The sequence below is a fragment of the Miscanthus floridulus genome, chromosome 6 (assembly GCF_019320115.1).
Source record: "Miscanthus floridulus cultivar M001 chromosome 6, ASM1932011v1, whole genome shotgun sequence".
NCBI lineage: Eukaryota > Viridiplantae > Streptophyta > Magnoliopsida > Poales > Poaceae > Miscanthus > Miscanthus floridulus.
The window spans coordinates 120,382,636-120,398,401 of NC_089585.1; the positions used below are offsets into that span (position 1 = coordinate 120,382,636).

General features: G+C 45.1%; 1 protein-coding gene and 1 pseudogene across 1 annotated transcript; one reads left to right on the plus strand and one right to left on the minus strand.

The window, feature by feature from the left end:
* Nucleotides 1-964: 964 nt before the first annotated feature.
* Nucleotides 965-7,970, plus strand: LOC136461127 (exocyst complex component EXO70B1-like; annotated as a pseudogene).
* Nucleotides 7,971-8,507: 537 nt separating this feature from the next.
* Nucleotides 8,508-10,400, minus strand: LOC136459339 (GDSL esterase/lipase At1g58430-like). Its single transcript, XM_066459205.1, has 3 exons — nucleotides 9,522-10,400; nucleotides 9,160-9,415; nucleotides 8,508-8,859 (listed from the first exon to the last, which is right to left on the minus strand). The coding sequence occupies exons 1-3, from the start codon at nucleotides 10,128-10,130 to the stop codon at nucleotides 8,837-8,839; spliced, it is 888 nt and encodes a 295-aa protein (XP_066315302.1). The 5' UTR covers nucleotides 10,131-10,400; the 3' UTR covers nucleotides 8,508-8,836.
* Between the last annotated feature and the right edge of the window lie 5,366 nt (nucleotides 10,401-15,766).

Genomic DNA, 15,766 nt, shown 5'->3' on the forward strand with positions numbered 1-15,766 from the left:
ACATCCACAGCTCGTCGTTCTGGGAGTGATCAAACTCCCCTTCATCGGCGTCGCCTACGCCTGGGGCCATCTTTGCCGTCTTCGGTTCCTTGACGGCTACATCAATCAACAACAGAAAAGCGGTTAGGGTAGGGGATTAGGGTTAGGGTAGGGGATTACCCTTACCTCTAGAGCCGGAGCACCGGAAACGACGATGAGATGGACCGAATGCACACCCTCGGTACCTCAACAGAGACCGGAGCCCCAGAGGTGGCGGTGGCCGGCGATGAGAACGACGGATAGAAGACAGAGATGCGTCGAGGATGCTAAGAACGAGTCTCAATCGACTTTCTGGGATGAAGAATAAGGGAACAGATGGAGATTAAAGGCGGGAACCACCAAATCTGAGAGAGAAGAGGGAGATTGAGGGCAGAGAGGGAAAGCAGGGAGATTGAGGATGGAACCCACCGAATCTGACCCCTTACCTGCCAAAGAACACCATGGACACGACGGAGCAGGGGAACAAGGCGACGATCAGGCGAACGGGCGAGAGCGAGGAGCGAGACGACAGCGGGTGAGAGCGATGAGTGAGACGAGAGCGGCGCAAGGGAGACGAGAGCAGGTGAAATGAGCTAGGGTTTGGATGGTGGGGGGGGCGGCCGCGGTGGGTGGCTTATATACTGGCATACCGCAGCCCCACCGGTGCCCCAGAGCCGTGCTAGGCACGGGCATGGCATCGGGCCGGGCCAGGCACGGGCATGGCTGGGGTGGGCTAGGGCCGAGCTAGGGCCGGGCTTTTTCGCACCGAGCTCGTGCCAGCCTGTTTCAACCGGCCTGTTTGGAAATCTTTACTGGTGGCTGTGTGGTTGGATGTTGCTATTCCTGAGGTAATCTCATTGTGACCCCCCAACAGCCACCAACAGCATAGATGGATGTGATGCTATGGTTTTGTTCGTATCCACCGCCCATTGCACCTCGTACATAAATGGTGGTCTGTTGTGATTTTGCATCATTTGGAACATCAGTAACTCATCTGTATGGAGGTCAAGTTGGATGCATCTAGGTGCTACTAGGAAGATAAAGTTTTGCATCCTTAGGCCGGCTTACCCCATATTCGATTTGTTTGGCTTCTTTTTTAGCCAGAACAGTATTTTTTTCTCACAACAATTCAGCCGAAACCGTGTTTTTCAGTCCAAATTTCAGATTCGCTTTCTGTGAGGTACGTTTCACACTCTTAGTTCTTTTATGATATGAATATGAAATGTTTGAACTAGTCCATTTTGCCAGCTAGAGACTGGAGATGATTGAACTGCATTGCACCATCGTCTTCTATGATTTGCCCTGAAGGCTTAAAAGGCTCACAAATTTGAAGTTACAGATCCGCATAGACTTAAGGGTGTTTGCTTTGTAGCATTAGTGATTGGCATGGAGGAAACTCTGCAAGCACTCAATGATCTGATTTCCTAGTTCCTGAGCTTGGATCGGTCTCTCTGGTCCAGTTCTGATGATGTTGACGCCTTTTTAGAAGCTATGGATGAACTAACTTCCACCATCCATGGCCTTGAGAACACCTCAGCAGATCATGTGCCCCTTGAGAGCTTTGATCTCCTTCTAGAGCGATGTTCCACGAGGCTTAAGGTTGAGTTCCAGCAACTGGTGGGTACATCTGGCTTCAGTGATGACCATGGTGACCACAATTTCAAGAGAAGCCAAAATGAAGATGACAACCACACCTTTGTAGTCCAACCAGTTAGAAACTTTGACATCATTGTTGATGCCTTACCAGAGGGTGTAGTCACTGAGGCAAATCGAATCGCAAGAAGGATGATCACTGCTAGTTTTGGTGATACATGCGCCGAGACCTTCTGCATGCCGCAACTTCATTGATGAGAGTATTGCTCGACTTGGGGTTAATGCTCATTTCGAAGAATTGTGCAAGTCAACATCATGGGAGGAGCTTGAGACTCAGATCATGCGCTGGATACCTGCAATACGTGTTGTGTTCCACATCTTAATCCCAAGTGAGCGTCACCTATGCAATTGCATTTTTGAAGAATTTACATCCTACACTAACCTTGCCTTTGCTGCTGCATGCAAACCATTTCTTCAACTCCTGTCCTTTGCCATAGTTATTGCTGCTGTTGGACATAACCTGGAGTGTCTCTTCCTCATTGTTGACATGTATGATGCTTTAACTGATATTCTTCCTGTCCTTGATGAGGCCTTTGATCATGAGGTAGCTGCTCTTCGTGAATGCCTTGGATTGTCAATTAAGGGCATATTTGTGGCTCTAGAAAAACTGATACGCTGTGATCCATGTGAGTCTTCACCACGAGATGGTGGATTGCATCCGATAACAAGGTATGTGATGAACTATCTTATGACAGCTTGTGTGTCTCGCCATACTCTGGAAGAAGTGATGCTTGTGAGTTTAGTTGTGTGGGGGTATGGCCCAAGACATGGGCCGCACCATCAGAGGTGGCTCAGCTCACAAGATCAAGACGTGCATGGCACTGGTCGACATGCACCGTAAGATATTGTATAGTACCAAATAGTATACTTTCTTTGTAACCCTACCCCTCTAGAGTATATAAGGAGAGGCAAGGGTCCCCTAGTCGATATCTTCATAGATCTCCATACATCTCATATACAATACAATGCACCAAAGACACAGGACGTAGGGTATTACGTCGATCAGACGGCCTGAACCTATCTAAATTGCTATCTCTACGCCTTGTGTCACCATCCGGTTCCTGATTACGCGCACCTCCTGAAAGCTCTAGTTTAGTTTTGGTAAATTGATGAAACTCTAAGTGCTAACCTAGTTTATCAAGTGATTATGAGATAGGTAGCACATTCCAAGTGATGAAGCAAATAAAGATCATGACATGAAGATGGCGATGCCATGGTGATGATCAAGTGCTTGGAATAGAAAAGAAGAAAAACAAAAACAAAAAGCTCAAGACAAAGGTATAAATGGTAGGAGCTATTTTGTTTTGGTGATCAAGACACTTAGAGAGTGTGATCACATTTAGGTTTGATAGCCGTACTATTAAGAGGGGTGAAACTCGTATCGAAATGCGGTTATCAAAGTGCCACTAGATGCTCTAACTCATTGCATATGCATTTAGGATCTAGTGAGTGCTAACACCCTTGAAAATATTTGTGAAAATATGCTAACACATGTGCACAAGGTGATATACTTGGTGGTTGGCACATTTGAGCAAGGGTTAGGAACTTCACCGGTGAAGTGTCCGCTCGTAGAGTGAGGACAGTCCGACGGTGCCACCGGCACCCTAGACAGAAAAGACGGAGGTCACTATAAGTGACTGGACGCTGGTCTCTGAAGGACCGACGCGTCCGGTCAAGTGTGGCAGCGTAGACGCCAGCGTCGGTCATTGACCGGACGTTGGGTCTTGGACTGACCGGACGCTGAGGTCCAGTGTCCGGTCCTGTCGTCGGGTAGCGCAGAAGAAAGTCACTGTGAGATCGGACACTAGCAGGGTCCGGTCAAGCATGACCGGATGCGTTCGGTCGAGGAAATTCGTTTCTGGAACCTTACTTAAAACGACCGGACGCTGGAGGCTGAGCGTCCGGTTAGTTTGTGCGCTGCGTCCAGTCGACTGTTGACCGTTGAGATCGAGTGAACAATATTCAAATAGAGGGGACACATGGCGTGTATCACGTGACCAGACACTGAGGGCCAGTGTCTGGTCGATCGGACCGGAGCGTCCGGTCACCCTACGCTGTGCCTAGTGAAGGGGTACAACGACTCTATTTCGTGGGGGCTTCTATTTAAGCCCCATGGCCGGCTCAAGCTTACTCTCTTGGCCATTTGTATTGACATAGCAACTTTGTGAGCTTAGTCAAAGCCCTCCCACTCATCTCCATCATTGATTCATCATCTTTGTGAGATTGGAAGAGAATCCAAGTGCATTGCTTGAGTGATTGCATCTAGAGGCACTTGGTGTTCGTGTTTCGCTGTGGGATTTGCTTGTTACTCTTGGTGGTTGCCGCCACCTAGATGGCTTGGAACAGCGAGGATCATCGAGCGGAGGTTGGTGATTGTCTCCGGCTCCGATTATGATGATTGTGAGGGGTTCTTGACCTTTCCCCGGCGAAGAGTCAAAAGATACTCTAGTGGATTGCTCGTGGCTTGTGTGATTCTCATCTTGTGTTGGTTGTGCGGCACCCTATTGAGGGTTTAACGTGTGATGCCAATTAGCGTGTGAACCTCTAAGTGAGTGAATTGCCACAACGAGGAGTAGCTTGCCAACAAGCAAGTGAACCTCGGTAAAAAATCATTGTGTTCATCATTTGATTTCGAGGTGATTGGTCTTCATTGTTATTCATTCTTGTGATTGATTGTCTCCTTCCTCGACATGGCGGTATAACCTTCTTGCTCACTCTCATTATATTACCGCAAACTAGTTATCAATCTCTTTAGTGTAGCTAGTTGTGAGAGCTTGTTAGTTTGGTTAGTGTGACTCTTTAGTTAGCTTTTGAGAGCACGCTAACTTAGTATAGTGTCATATCTATTATGTGGATAGAAACTATATAAACTAGAATTGTGGTAGGTGGCTTGCTATTTTAGTAGGCTAGCGCAATACTTACTTTGCCTCATAATTATCTAAACGGTTTGTTAAGTGTTATTGTAGAAATTTTTAATAGGCTATTCATCCCCCTCTAGCCATTAGGACCTTTCACCTCCGCCGATCAATCTATCTTCGTGGGATACTCCTCGGAGGACTGCCGAGCATCTTTTGTCGACAGTTGGCGTGCCAGGTAGGGGCTGTGCATGCTGATCCATGGCGAACCAGATGGCGTACCTCAAGACCAACGTCGTTTGCGGCAACTCATTTTGCTGTGACAGCCTCCTTCAACAACATCTACGACGAATCGGCGGCGGCGTTCAACATCGTGCGCGGTAGCCGTCAACAAATCCATCTACGAGTTGGAGCTTGACTGGTGGTCGACGAATTCATCGCCCGATTGCGCACGTGGGAATTGATTAGTTCAGCATGGTCTGACTCACGCATCTAGACGGAATAATTATCGCCGAGTTGCGGACGCTGTCGCTCGATCGTTGCTGCTGCCTCGAAGAGTCGATTTCCTTCTTTGAGTTCATTTTGGAGCAAGAGAGAATCAATCTACAAAGGCTACTGACTGCTGTGTTGTCAGACCGAGCACTGACATCGGCACCATGTAGGATCGTGTACATGTGCTACGACACCAAGCTAGCAAAGAGGCATGCAAGCCGACGGAGATTACACATACGTGATTCCAAGCCAATAGCAAGCAAGCCAGGCCAAGGCGTTTGTGCATATGCATGCAGGTATAGACCAAGATATGTACATACTTACGTGTGTTTCTATCGGCCGAGCTGCATCAGATCGGCTGCTGCTCATCTACATATTCAACACAAGACCAAAAGAGAGCCGCCCTAGTCGCCGACCACTAATATAAAGGCGATGTCGTCTGGACTACTTACTCCGACCACCTGCCACGCCGTAACGATGATTGCCACATAGAACTGTGCCATGACGACCGCGATCGTCGCCACGATGACAGTTCGGAAAGCTCGAGCGCCGGGCAACTTCGTCAACGCCGATCATATAACGTCATACGCCGCCGACCAGACGTTTTGTCTAAAGCTAAGTCACGCTTTAATATTTTTCTAAATATTTTCCAATCTCTGTATATCGCCGTAATGTTTCTCTGAGTTGTTTTCTCCATGTTTGCTCTTCAAACGATTTTCCGAACCCCCGAACAATCATGTTGATGCTCGGACGCCTACAGAGACGGCCCTGTCTCCGGCTCCTCCCTACACGTGCACGAGCGTCTATCCTCTACGTTATGGGTGGTCGGCAGCGGCTCCTTAGCGACGCTTTGTTCTTCCTACACGCACACGGGCTCTGCGCTCCACGTTATGGTTAACGGACTAGCTAGGGCTGGAGACTCAGTTACACACTAACTAGTCGGATGATTTATATTAAATATAAATACATCTTCACACCAACTGATCGTCGAGCTACATATGCTATTTCATCGCTATTGTTGTTTTTTTCTCTAGAGTTCATATATTTTTACATCATGTACTACCCGTTCTACATATTTGTATTGCAGGATCATCGTCCAGGTGATCGGACCACCTGGTGCTCAGACATCGCTAGATACGTCGGGGCTTCCTTGGTGCTCGGACATCGCCAGATACGCCGGGGACTTCTCGGTGCTCGGACATCGCTAACTACGTTGGTTACTCCTCGACGCTTAGATTCTTCGTGCTCGGGGACTAAGTGGGCACACTTCACCCCAACGTCGCCAGCTACACTCCTCGGTGCTCGGACATCGCCAGGTACGCCGGGGACTCCTTGGTGCTCGGACATCGCTAGCTACACCGGGGACTCCTCAGTGCTCGGACATCGCCAGCTACGTCGGGACTCCCTTGATGGTCAGATCTTGCTATGCCTCATCGATGTGCTATCAAGCTGCTCCATGCTATTCGGATCAGGGTGCTGATCTTGGGCAACACATCTGAGGTCTTGATATGCGCATGTCAGACGACATCGGCAAGCTTTTAGACTTGTTTTTCTTTGACCCTGCTACAAGATTCATTCTTCATTTTCCAGCAGGCTCGGGGACTAAGTGGGCATACTTCACCTTGCGGTGAATGTGCGCTTTTCAATTCAGGGCTCCGCCCGTGGACTGGTTGCCTGCTCAGCCGGTCTTCTGCCTTTCTTCTACTTTTCTGACCCTGGCACCACGTGACTACGTCACCTACTGTCAGGCTCGGGGACTAGCTGTGGGGGTATGGCCTCCCGATATCTGCAAGACAAGACATGTACCGCACCATCAGAGGTGGCCCAGCCCACAAGATCAAGACGTGCACGGCACTGGTCGACGTGCACAGCAAGATATGGTATAGTACCAAATATGATACTTACCCTACCCCTCCAGAGTATATAAGGAGGGGCATGAGTCCTCTAGTCATATCCTCATAGATCTTCATACATCTCATATACAATACAATACACCAAAGACACAGGACATAGGGTATTACGTCGATCAGACGGTCCGAACCTGTCTAAATCGCTGGCTCTGCGTCTTGAAACATGTCCAGTTGACCCTGACCGTCCACATCATCACTGGCAATCCGCTTTGCTTGGATTGTGGATGTGCTGATAGGGAATCTTGTGTCCAAATCCAGGATTTATGGTCTTGCTCCTGTTGGCTGTGTCTTCCTGATCAACAATGGGATCTATATAATCAAGAAAGTCAATGGTTGCGAGCTTAAGATCTTGCTGGGTGAGGATTGGATCAGGGTAATATCTGCAAAGGTTCAGCAATGGGTGTTGGAATACCGCCGGGCTACTGGGGGAGGGCCATAGCGATACTTGAGACTGACAGAAGATCTGACAGTAGTTTGAGTATTATGTTAGAGAAACTGAACCACTTCCGTAACTTTAGCTGGGTTTAGTTCTCAAAAAGTTTTTAAAAAAGTGCTATAGTAGCTATCACATCGAATCTTGCGATATGTGTATGGAGCATTAAATGTAGACGAAAAAAAAGCTAATTACACAGTTTGGTTGGAAATCGCGAGATGAACGTTTTGAGCCTAATTAGTCTATGATTGAACACTAATTGTCAAATAAAAACGAAAGTGCTACAGTAGCCAAATTCTCAAATCTCGCGAACTAAACACAGCGTTTGTGGAAGCGATTTGCCAGGTGCAGTCACGGTGGGTACCGGTGGATCAGCAGCAAGCAGTGAATTTGAGCATTATGGTTGAGGAGCTGGTTATTCCAGTGTACAGGGATACAATTGAGATGTTAAAGGCAACAGAGGCTGTAGGGGTTTCATATGTGCGACCTGAGGACGTGAAGTCACGGATTCAGCGGTTGTTCAAAGCAATGGCCAAGTCATAGAGTGGCTTTTCTGGCTGCGGCTTTCTGACTTTTGTTTAATTTCTCAGGTTTGTACTGTAAGTTGTGTTTCTAAGGGCCTGTTTGGTCTCAGTCATCTCTATTAATTTGACATACGTATGTTACAGTGATTCATGTTTCACTAACTAGGATCAAATGAACTGATGAACTCCTGTAGCAACTGGGTCTCCTATGCAAGCATCGTAGTAAAAAAAAAGGCGTACCCAGTGCAGAGAGCTCCCGCTCTGTACGGGGTCTGAGGAAGGGTGTTAGTGACAAGCCTTACCCTCGTCTGTGCAATGCGAGAAGACCGCGACTCGAACCCGGAACCTTCCGGTCACAGGTGGTAAGACTCTACCGCTTACACCAAGCCCGCCCTTCTATGCAAGCAGCATAGTATGCTAGCAATTAGTTCCTCCTAGGTTGGTCTAATTTTACCATCATTAGTATTATTTACTATGAGCCTAGAAGACTAAAATTTGTAAGGAAGTTTAGTTCGCTACTAAACTTGCTCTGCATGTGATCAAACGTCTGTGAATCTGTGATGACTAATATGAGCATGATGTAGCCAGTATATTATTCGTCACTTGTAAAATGCATACCTGACATCCTGGGGGAGACTCAGTTATTTACCTAGTGCTCATAAATCCACTGTTCAGTAATCCAATAACACATCAATACATCATGCATAGCATGATAGGTGACATACGAGAAGCTCTTCTATACTGGACTTAATACAAGGAGAAAACCTTATTTGGGTATTTGATTAATTAAAACTGTGGAATAACGTATTTGACTATGTAATCATTTACTAACATGTAAACCCTCTCTGTTGGGTGCACAGCATCGTAAAATACATAGGATGATACATTTTTGCAGATAGGAGTCAATGCATTGCAAAACAGAGCAACCTCTCTGAGCCCAGTCCCGCAACATCACCGTGTTGTCTCTGTAAATCCTGTTACCATGGCAAACCTTTGTCAGAATTGATATGGTTAACAGCAAGTCAAACTCTGGGCTGACATGAAGAAAGAACTAAAATATACTAATCATCATGCATTTTGCAATTGAATTACTAAATGGTTTTCTGCCAGCCACTAGGTTTTGGCTGCCAAGTCTAGCACAATACTACTGCATTGGCTAGGATTTAAGGCATTCTCTCTGAATTTTGTTTCAGAACTTTAAGTCTGTGATCAATTTCCATCACAGTTCTAGCCTCCTAGTGTATATAAGCCATGGCATTAACAGAAAACGTTACCGTATTTGGCTGGGTTCTCCAGGATCTCCATGAGAGCTCTGTATGCATCCAAGTACACAACTCTGCTTCCATGGAGTGAACCTTGCAACGTTGTAAGTAACTTTTGAAGTTTAGAGTTATAGACCTGAGCATCCCAGTTTTGCTCATCCACACATGCCCCGTCAGGGTCTCTGCTCAATGTGATTTGGATAGGTGTGCAACCAAACGGCGGAAGGCCTGCCAAACAGAATTGCCGGCCCCCAAGGTCATATAATTCCTGGATTCAAATTTAGGGAATTGAAAGTAAAGTAATGCCCAGTTTTTGAAGTGTAATAGAAGAATTCAGTAGAGACAACTCAAAAGCAGGAAATGCCTATTTTCACCTTGACATGAACTTGTACCATCCGGAGAACAAGATCTTGGTAGTCACCAATGTCCATCTTCCTCTTCTTCCACGAACGGTAGTAATGTGAGAAATCGTTGGTTCCTGAGCTGATAAAAATCAGAGAGCTGGCAATGATCCTGGAAGCCTCCTTGTCCCCAACAATGTTCCTGAGCCGGAGGAGGTAGTCCTTGAAGAGGTCCACCTGTTTGGACATTGGTAGAGTATTGGACAGCTGCGACGTCTGGTCATCTAATCCTGAACCAGCTGATGCAAAGTTCACCCCTGTCACCATGTCGTTGTTCGACAGCCTTGTATCCAGGAACGGCGGCGAGAATTCTTTGAGTTGCAGCTTCTTGTTGAGGAGGTCTGGGATAAGCCGGCCATTGGAGAACCTCCCTGTTGGTTTCTTCCCTGGGAAATCTCTTCCGTAAGGAACATGGTTCGCTACAGCCACCGTGGGGAGATGATTGTTGTTGCCGGTGTCAAGAACCGAGTCGCCAAAGTAGAAGATAGCCGAGAACTTCGGCTGAATTCTCTTGGAGGAAGAAACGGCAGTGGGGGAGAGGAAGAGCAAAAGGATTGGGAGAACAGGGTGTGCCTGTGCCATCAGAACGATCTGCTTGCCTCCGCTTTAATCCGCTCCTAGTCTTATGGGTGCTTATTATATTCTAGGCTAGAGGGCCCTTGCATGCCTAGTAAATTTTGGGAATATTTGGCTGATTCTCTGTAACTAGCATATCTTCTCGTACCGGTTTTAAAAAATGTCACGCCCTTATGGTGTTTGATTTGAGGAATGTGTTTAGTCCATTATTTTCTCACATACGCAACTTTGATGCCATGAGGGGAAGAGTCAAACAGATCAAATATATATAAGAAATTATTAATATTTATGGTGTATAATAAATATAATTAGATTAATCATTGAATATATTTTTATAATATACTTATTTGGAGAGACAAATGTTTACTAATATTTTATATAAATCTAGTTAAACTTAGAAAAGCTTAATATGCATGAAATTTTTATAGAAAAGGACAGGGAGTAATAATTGCACTAGTACGAGGAATTAAACTTATCAGCCTAGCTTATCAACCATGGTATAATATTTTTCTCTCACAACAAATCAGTATCAGCCGGCTTATCAACCGTAGAAACCATCAGCTAACAGCTCAAAAACCATTTGTAATGAGCATCATATTATTTAGAATGGTTTAATTCCTCAAATCAAATACACCTTGTTTGGTTGATGCCTCCCAGGCAGGAAAACAGCCAGGCAGACATCTCGACTCCACAGGCTGATGAAATCCAATGCCTGGGAGTGGTTGCCTAGCCCTGGCAACTTTTCAATCTCCCAACCAAACAGCCCTAGTGACTAATGGTTTGATTGTCTTTGTAGAGCCGAAGACTATGCAGCTTACTGCTGGTGGACGGCATGCAAAGCATGTGCTGGTTATTGTGCAGAATTTGGCGAAGAGTGAAGATGCTGATCAATTTTTGGTACATTTTTTTTTATCTTGGAGTTCAGATTCCTGTTTCAGATTTGTGCGGCGTGGTTCAGATTCTATATTGAGTATCCCAATATGGTTTGGCTCTAGTAAATTGGAAGCGATTTTGGTTGCTATATCCCCGCTTGTTTTGTATGAATATAATTGTTCTGCTTCTTGTGATACGCATGATACTCCAAGAGCGACTCCTGATTTTCTTTGGAGTGAGGACTTCTATTTTTCTTTGATTTTCTCATTTTGTTTGAAGCAAATATTTGCCGCAAGAAAACAATTTACAGATCGATATTTGCTGTAGGACAAAGTGTACACGCCACACACACACAATGACACAACAATATATGGATGATGTATTGGATTGAATTGAAGGGCTTGCCTGTTGATTGGCGTCTGTCGGGAGTCGGGACAAGCTGCAAGCTCACGGGATGTTGGAGCGTAGAGGCCTGAGTGGGATCGTCCAGCTCCCTCCATTCCACTTTCCACATGGCCATCTGGCACGGCCGCACGCGCAAAGCTGAACTACGTTCAGACTTCAGAACTTCAGGTTTCCGCTGCCGCCGTAATCTGTGTGCGTCGTCTGAATCGAGATGAAGTTACTGGTACATGAAATGGGACCTGCCAGACTTCATTTTGCGTGGTATATATGCTGGTTTGTCCACAGTTTATAGCCAAGTTACGTCGGAACGCTTTTCTGTGTGGTATGTTCTACCACTGCCTGAGTTAGAGGTGTTCAAAGATGAAGTTTGCAGAAATGAAACTTCCAGAAATGTATACTTTGTTTGAAAGAAAAAAGTTGGGAGAATCCTGTATGGAGCAGATGTGGCTCAATTAGTAGAGCATTATAATAAGCTTTCTATAGATACGGGTTTCAATTTATTGAGGATTTTTATCATCATAATAATGATTATACTCCCTTTGTTAAACTATTATAAATTCGAGTAAATTTATAGAAAAAAATAAGACACCAAATTAACTTCATTAGGTACAATTATGAGATTTAGTTTTACAATTTGCTTCTTTAATATGGTAGATACTCTTTTCATACTAAAAAATGAAGTCGTTTTGGACAAGGCTTGGGTCAAACATTGGGAATATAATTCATGAATAACTTTTAAGTTGTTGAGTTTGAAAATGTGAAAACCATATGTATAGATTTGTCTTGAAAAATACTTTCACAAAAATTTACATATATCACTTTTTGATAAATATCTTTATAAAAATAAGTAGTCAAAATTATGGTTTAGAGACCGTGTTGCTGTCCAAAACGACTTCATTTTTTAGTATGGAGGGAGTATAGATAAAATAAATTTGGTCAAATTAGGATAAATTTTGATCCCTTATATGAGTAACTAATAGCTAAATGTTCATATGTTACTACAAATAACAAAAAACATAGTATCTTTAGAAAAAAAAAACTAGTAACAACATTTGTTTGAAAGAATTGTATGAGTAATTGTAAACAGTACATGACTTGCTGAAAGTAAACACTCGTATTGATTATTTGTAAGAAGTGGTTTCTACTAACTTGTTAGGGCATTTTTGGAAAGGCTTCGTAGTGATCCTTGCCAACTCACTTTGGAAGTGTTTCAGAGGCTAGCTACCTTAGGCAGATGGGTATCACAACTCATGAGTGAAGTTGCATAAGCTCTGCAGAGTTATTCAAAACTACCAGTCATGCTCTCGGTCATGAGCGACATAGATCCTGTTTCGATTAGTTGTTTCAATGGATTTGAGTTATGCTTCTATTATGTGGATTATCACCTGGATCCTCTAACAAAAAAGTGAATATTTGGGTCCTTCAACTAATGTCGCATCCGAGTAGATGTTCAAATCCCACCGCATCATCTCCATATGCCTATGTGGTTGTACCAGCGTGGATGAGGCCAGGTAAAACTTGCAGAAAAAATCCCTCCCTTCCCCTCTCCTCCACGTACACTCCCTACTCTATCTCATGTTGGTCCCATGCTCGTCTCGTGGCTGCCGCCGCGTGCTTGCCTGCACCGCCGGCCTTGCGGCTACACCTGTGCTCTAGAGGCACACACTCAGCGATCAATGGAATAAACAAAGAGATGTAGACTACAAGAGAGAGGGTCCGCAAGGGGAGAGAGTCGAGAGGGGGTTTTTTTTGCAACTTTAATCAGCATGTCCACATAGGTAGTTGGCGGTGGCGTGGTCTAATTTTTGGAGAGTTAGTTTAGAGATATGGACTCCCTCACTCTCAACACACCAAGGAGAAACAACTCATTCCAATCATATACAGATGAAGCCGTACTCCACTTAGAGCTTAGAAAATAGGGAGAGAGTGAGGAGAGTGCGGGGGAGAGCCGTCCTATCGGTATCTTCCCCAAACTGTACCTTGGCGGATGCGGGCTTGTTGTAAGTAAACATCCGATATTTTTTATGGTAATTGATCCTTGGGTTTGGTAACTGTTTACATAGTTGTCCATGGGTTCACCGCTCACACCCGAGTGCTCCAATCGCTTGCATTGAGATTTGGATTAAATTAGTAAGATATAGTGTAGATGTGGTGTCTATGCTATACGCTTACTTGTGTGTACGGCTTGCCCCACGATTTGGCTTGGTAGTTAGCAGGTGGTGACAACCCTATCTGATCTCTATATTCCACCATGTCTAGTAAGTTCTTAAAGCGTAGGTCCACCCTTGCTTGGCGGCTTAGCACCCTTCTCATCCCTTTTCGTTGCTAAGTGGCATCTAGTGACCCGAAGTGAACAACATTTGTATCTACTTTGTTACCTTTCTAGTTTCATAAACATAGAAATCCTCTGCTGTCATATACCCTTGTGGCATCGTAGGACGAACTTGATTCTTAGTAGTTCATTTCATGTTTCTAGTGGAAATTGATACTCTAGAATACTCTTGGTCCTGGGTGAAAGCTACATTAACAGTTGCGCGCTTGCGGTTTTATTTATCTGCCACCGTTGGTGTCAACAATTATCTAGCGAGCAGTTTAAGCAGAACCTAGGATAGTTTTAAGTGACCCAATTCTTCCTCTCCCTCCCTCTCTCTGTCTCTTGGGTTACGTGGATACCACCCATTCCCTACAATCTTATTGATGAAGGCCTTAAATGTAAATGTGATAATTGTGTGTAAAGATGGTATTTAGTTTCCTGTTGTGCTATATTTAGTAGAAAATTGTAGAAGAACCAACATTCACTAGTCTATTTTCTACTATTGTGATGGTCCCATAGAGTGGAATCAAACTTTTGAGAGAGTTCATAGGTTGGGATAATTATCAACCAACATGGAATGACTTGGTAAGCCTAATAAAGCTTGATCCTTTGGTGGGCCCTGCAAAAGGTGGGCGGTAGGTGGTGGGCGGTGTCACGCACACCGATATGACAATAGCCCTCCCCGCACTCCAAACCCTACCTTTCGGCACGCAACGAGCACACCTACAAGCCACATTCCGATCCACATTCATCCCCTCACCACCCACCCATCCACCCACCGATTTCCTTATCTTCACCTCCCTCACCAGTTCACCCATCCCCTTGCCATTTCCGCCATCAACCATCGCTCTCACATACCGAACCCACTTCCTGTGGTCTTCAGTGTCTTCCTCGCCGCCGCCGCCACCACCACCGTCGTCGTCATCGTGCAACACACCATCTCTGTTGCTAGGATCTCTATGCGAGGTAGGTGACTACTGCCACCATTCAAATCCTATTGCTTAACCTCTTTGACAAGGCTTGTCGAGTGCCAAACCGTCCGATCTGACGCCTCCGCCACCTCTGCCTCTTGACCTTGCGTTTTCCATTATCGCCACCTCTGTCACCTCTCCCTCTTGACCTCTTGCCGCCGCTATCATTAATTGGAGACCATACCTCTAACCTCAGCAGCCATCAGATCTGTCTCCCCCTACCCACCCAAAATATTGAACCGCTACATCCAATCCCAAAACCTGATATGACACCTAAGTACTGCCCATCGCAGGATCACCATCGCCCATTGATTGGAATAGAAGGTTTGAATCGAGTCCTACTTCATACCTTGCCTAACAAAAGAAGTGGAGCCTTGTTTTATGGAAAAGCAAGAACCCTCTTAGTTTACCTTTTCCCCTATTTTTATGCACCTCATTTATTTCTTATTTCTTATTTTTTTTGCAATCTATGTGGAATAGTGCAAGGGTTGGAGATGCAAATATACTTGAATTAGGTACAATTTGTATAGACATCTTACAATAGGACATTGGACTATAAGGTTACCATGCAAATCCATATGCTCATTTTTTAGAATTCAAGAGGGACATCCCCTGGTTCATTAAACTACTTATCATGGCCAAGCAATGGTTGTAGTACAACATTGTAGTTCAGAGTTTCAAAAGCTTCTCCCTTGAGGAGTACCATGGCAGAGACATCAGAGCATGACATTGGGCTGGAGGCCACACTTGCAGGTTGTCCAATCTCCCTTCCAGTGTGTATTGTGTTAGGGCCGACCCAGCACCCCAGCATGTCTTCGATCTCGATCCATTCATCAGGAGTCACTCATGTCGTTTTGCCAGTTCCTCTAGTCTAGAGATGGCCTCCTTGTATTGTTGTAGGTATCCCGTGGGGCACAACTGCTCCAATCGCTTGATCACTGATAACATAGGTTACCATAGTGATTGCAAAGAGCTCAAATTCCTGCATGGAAAAGAACTGAGTTATTTGTGAGTTTCCACAAGCTCCAACTTACAGCAGAGCTCAATATGTTCCTAACTATGATTTTTTTCTCTCACCC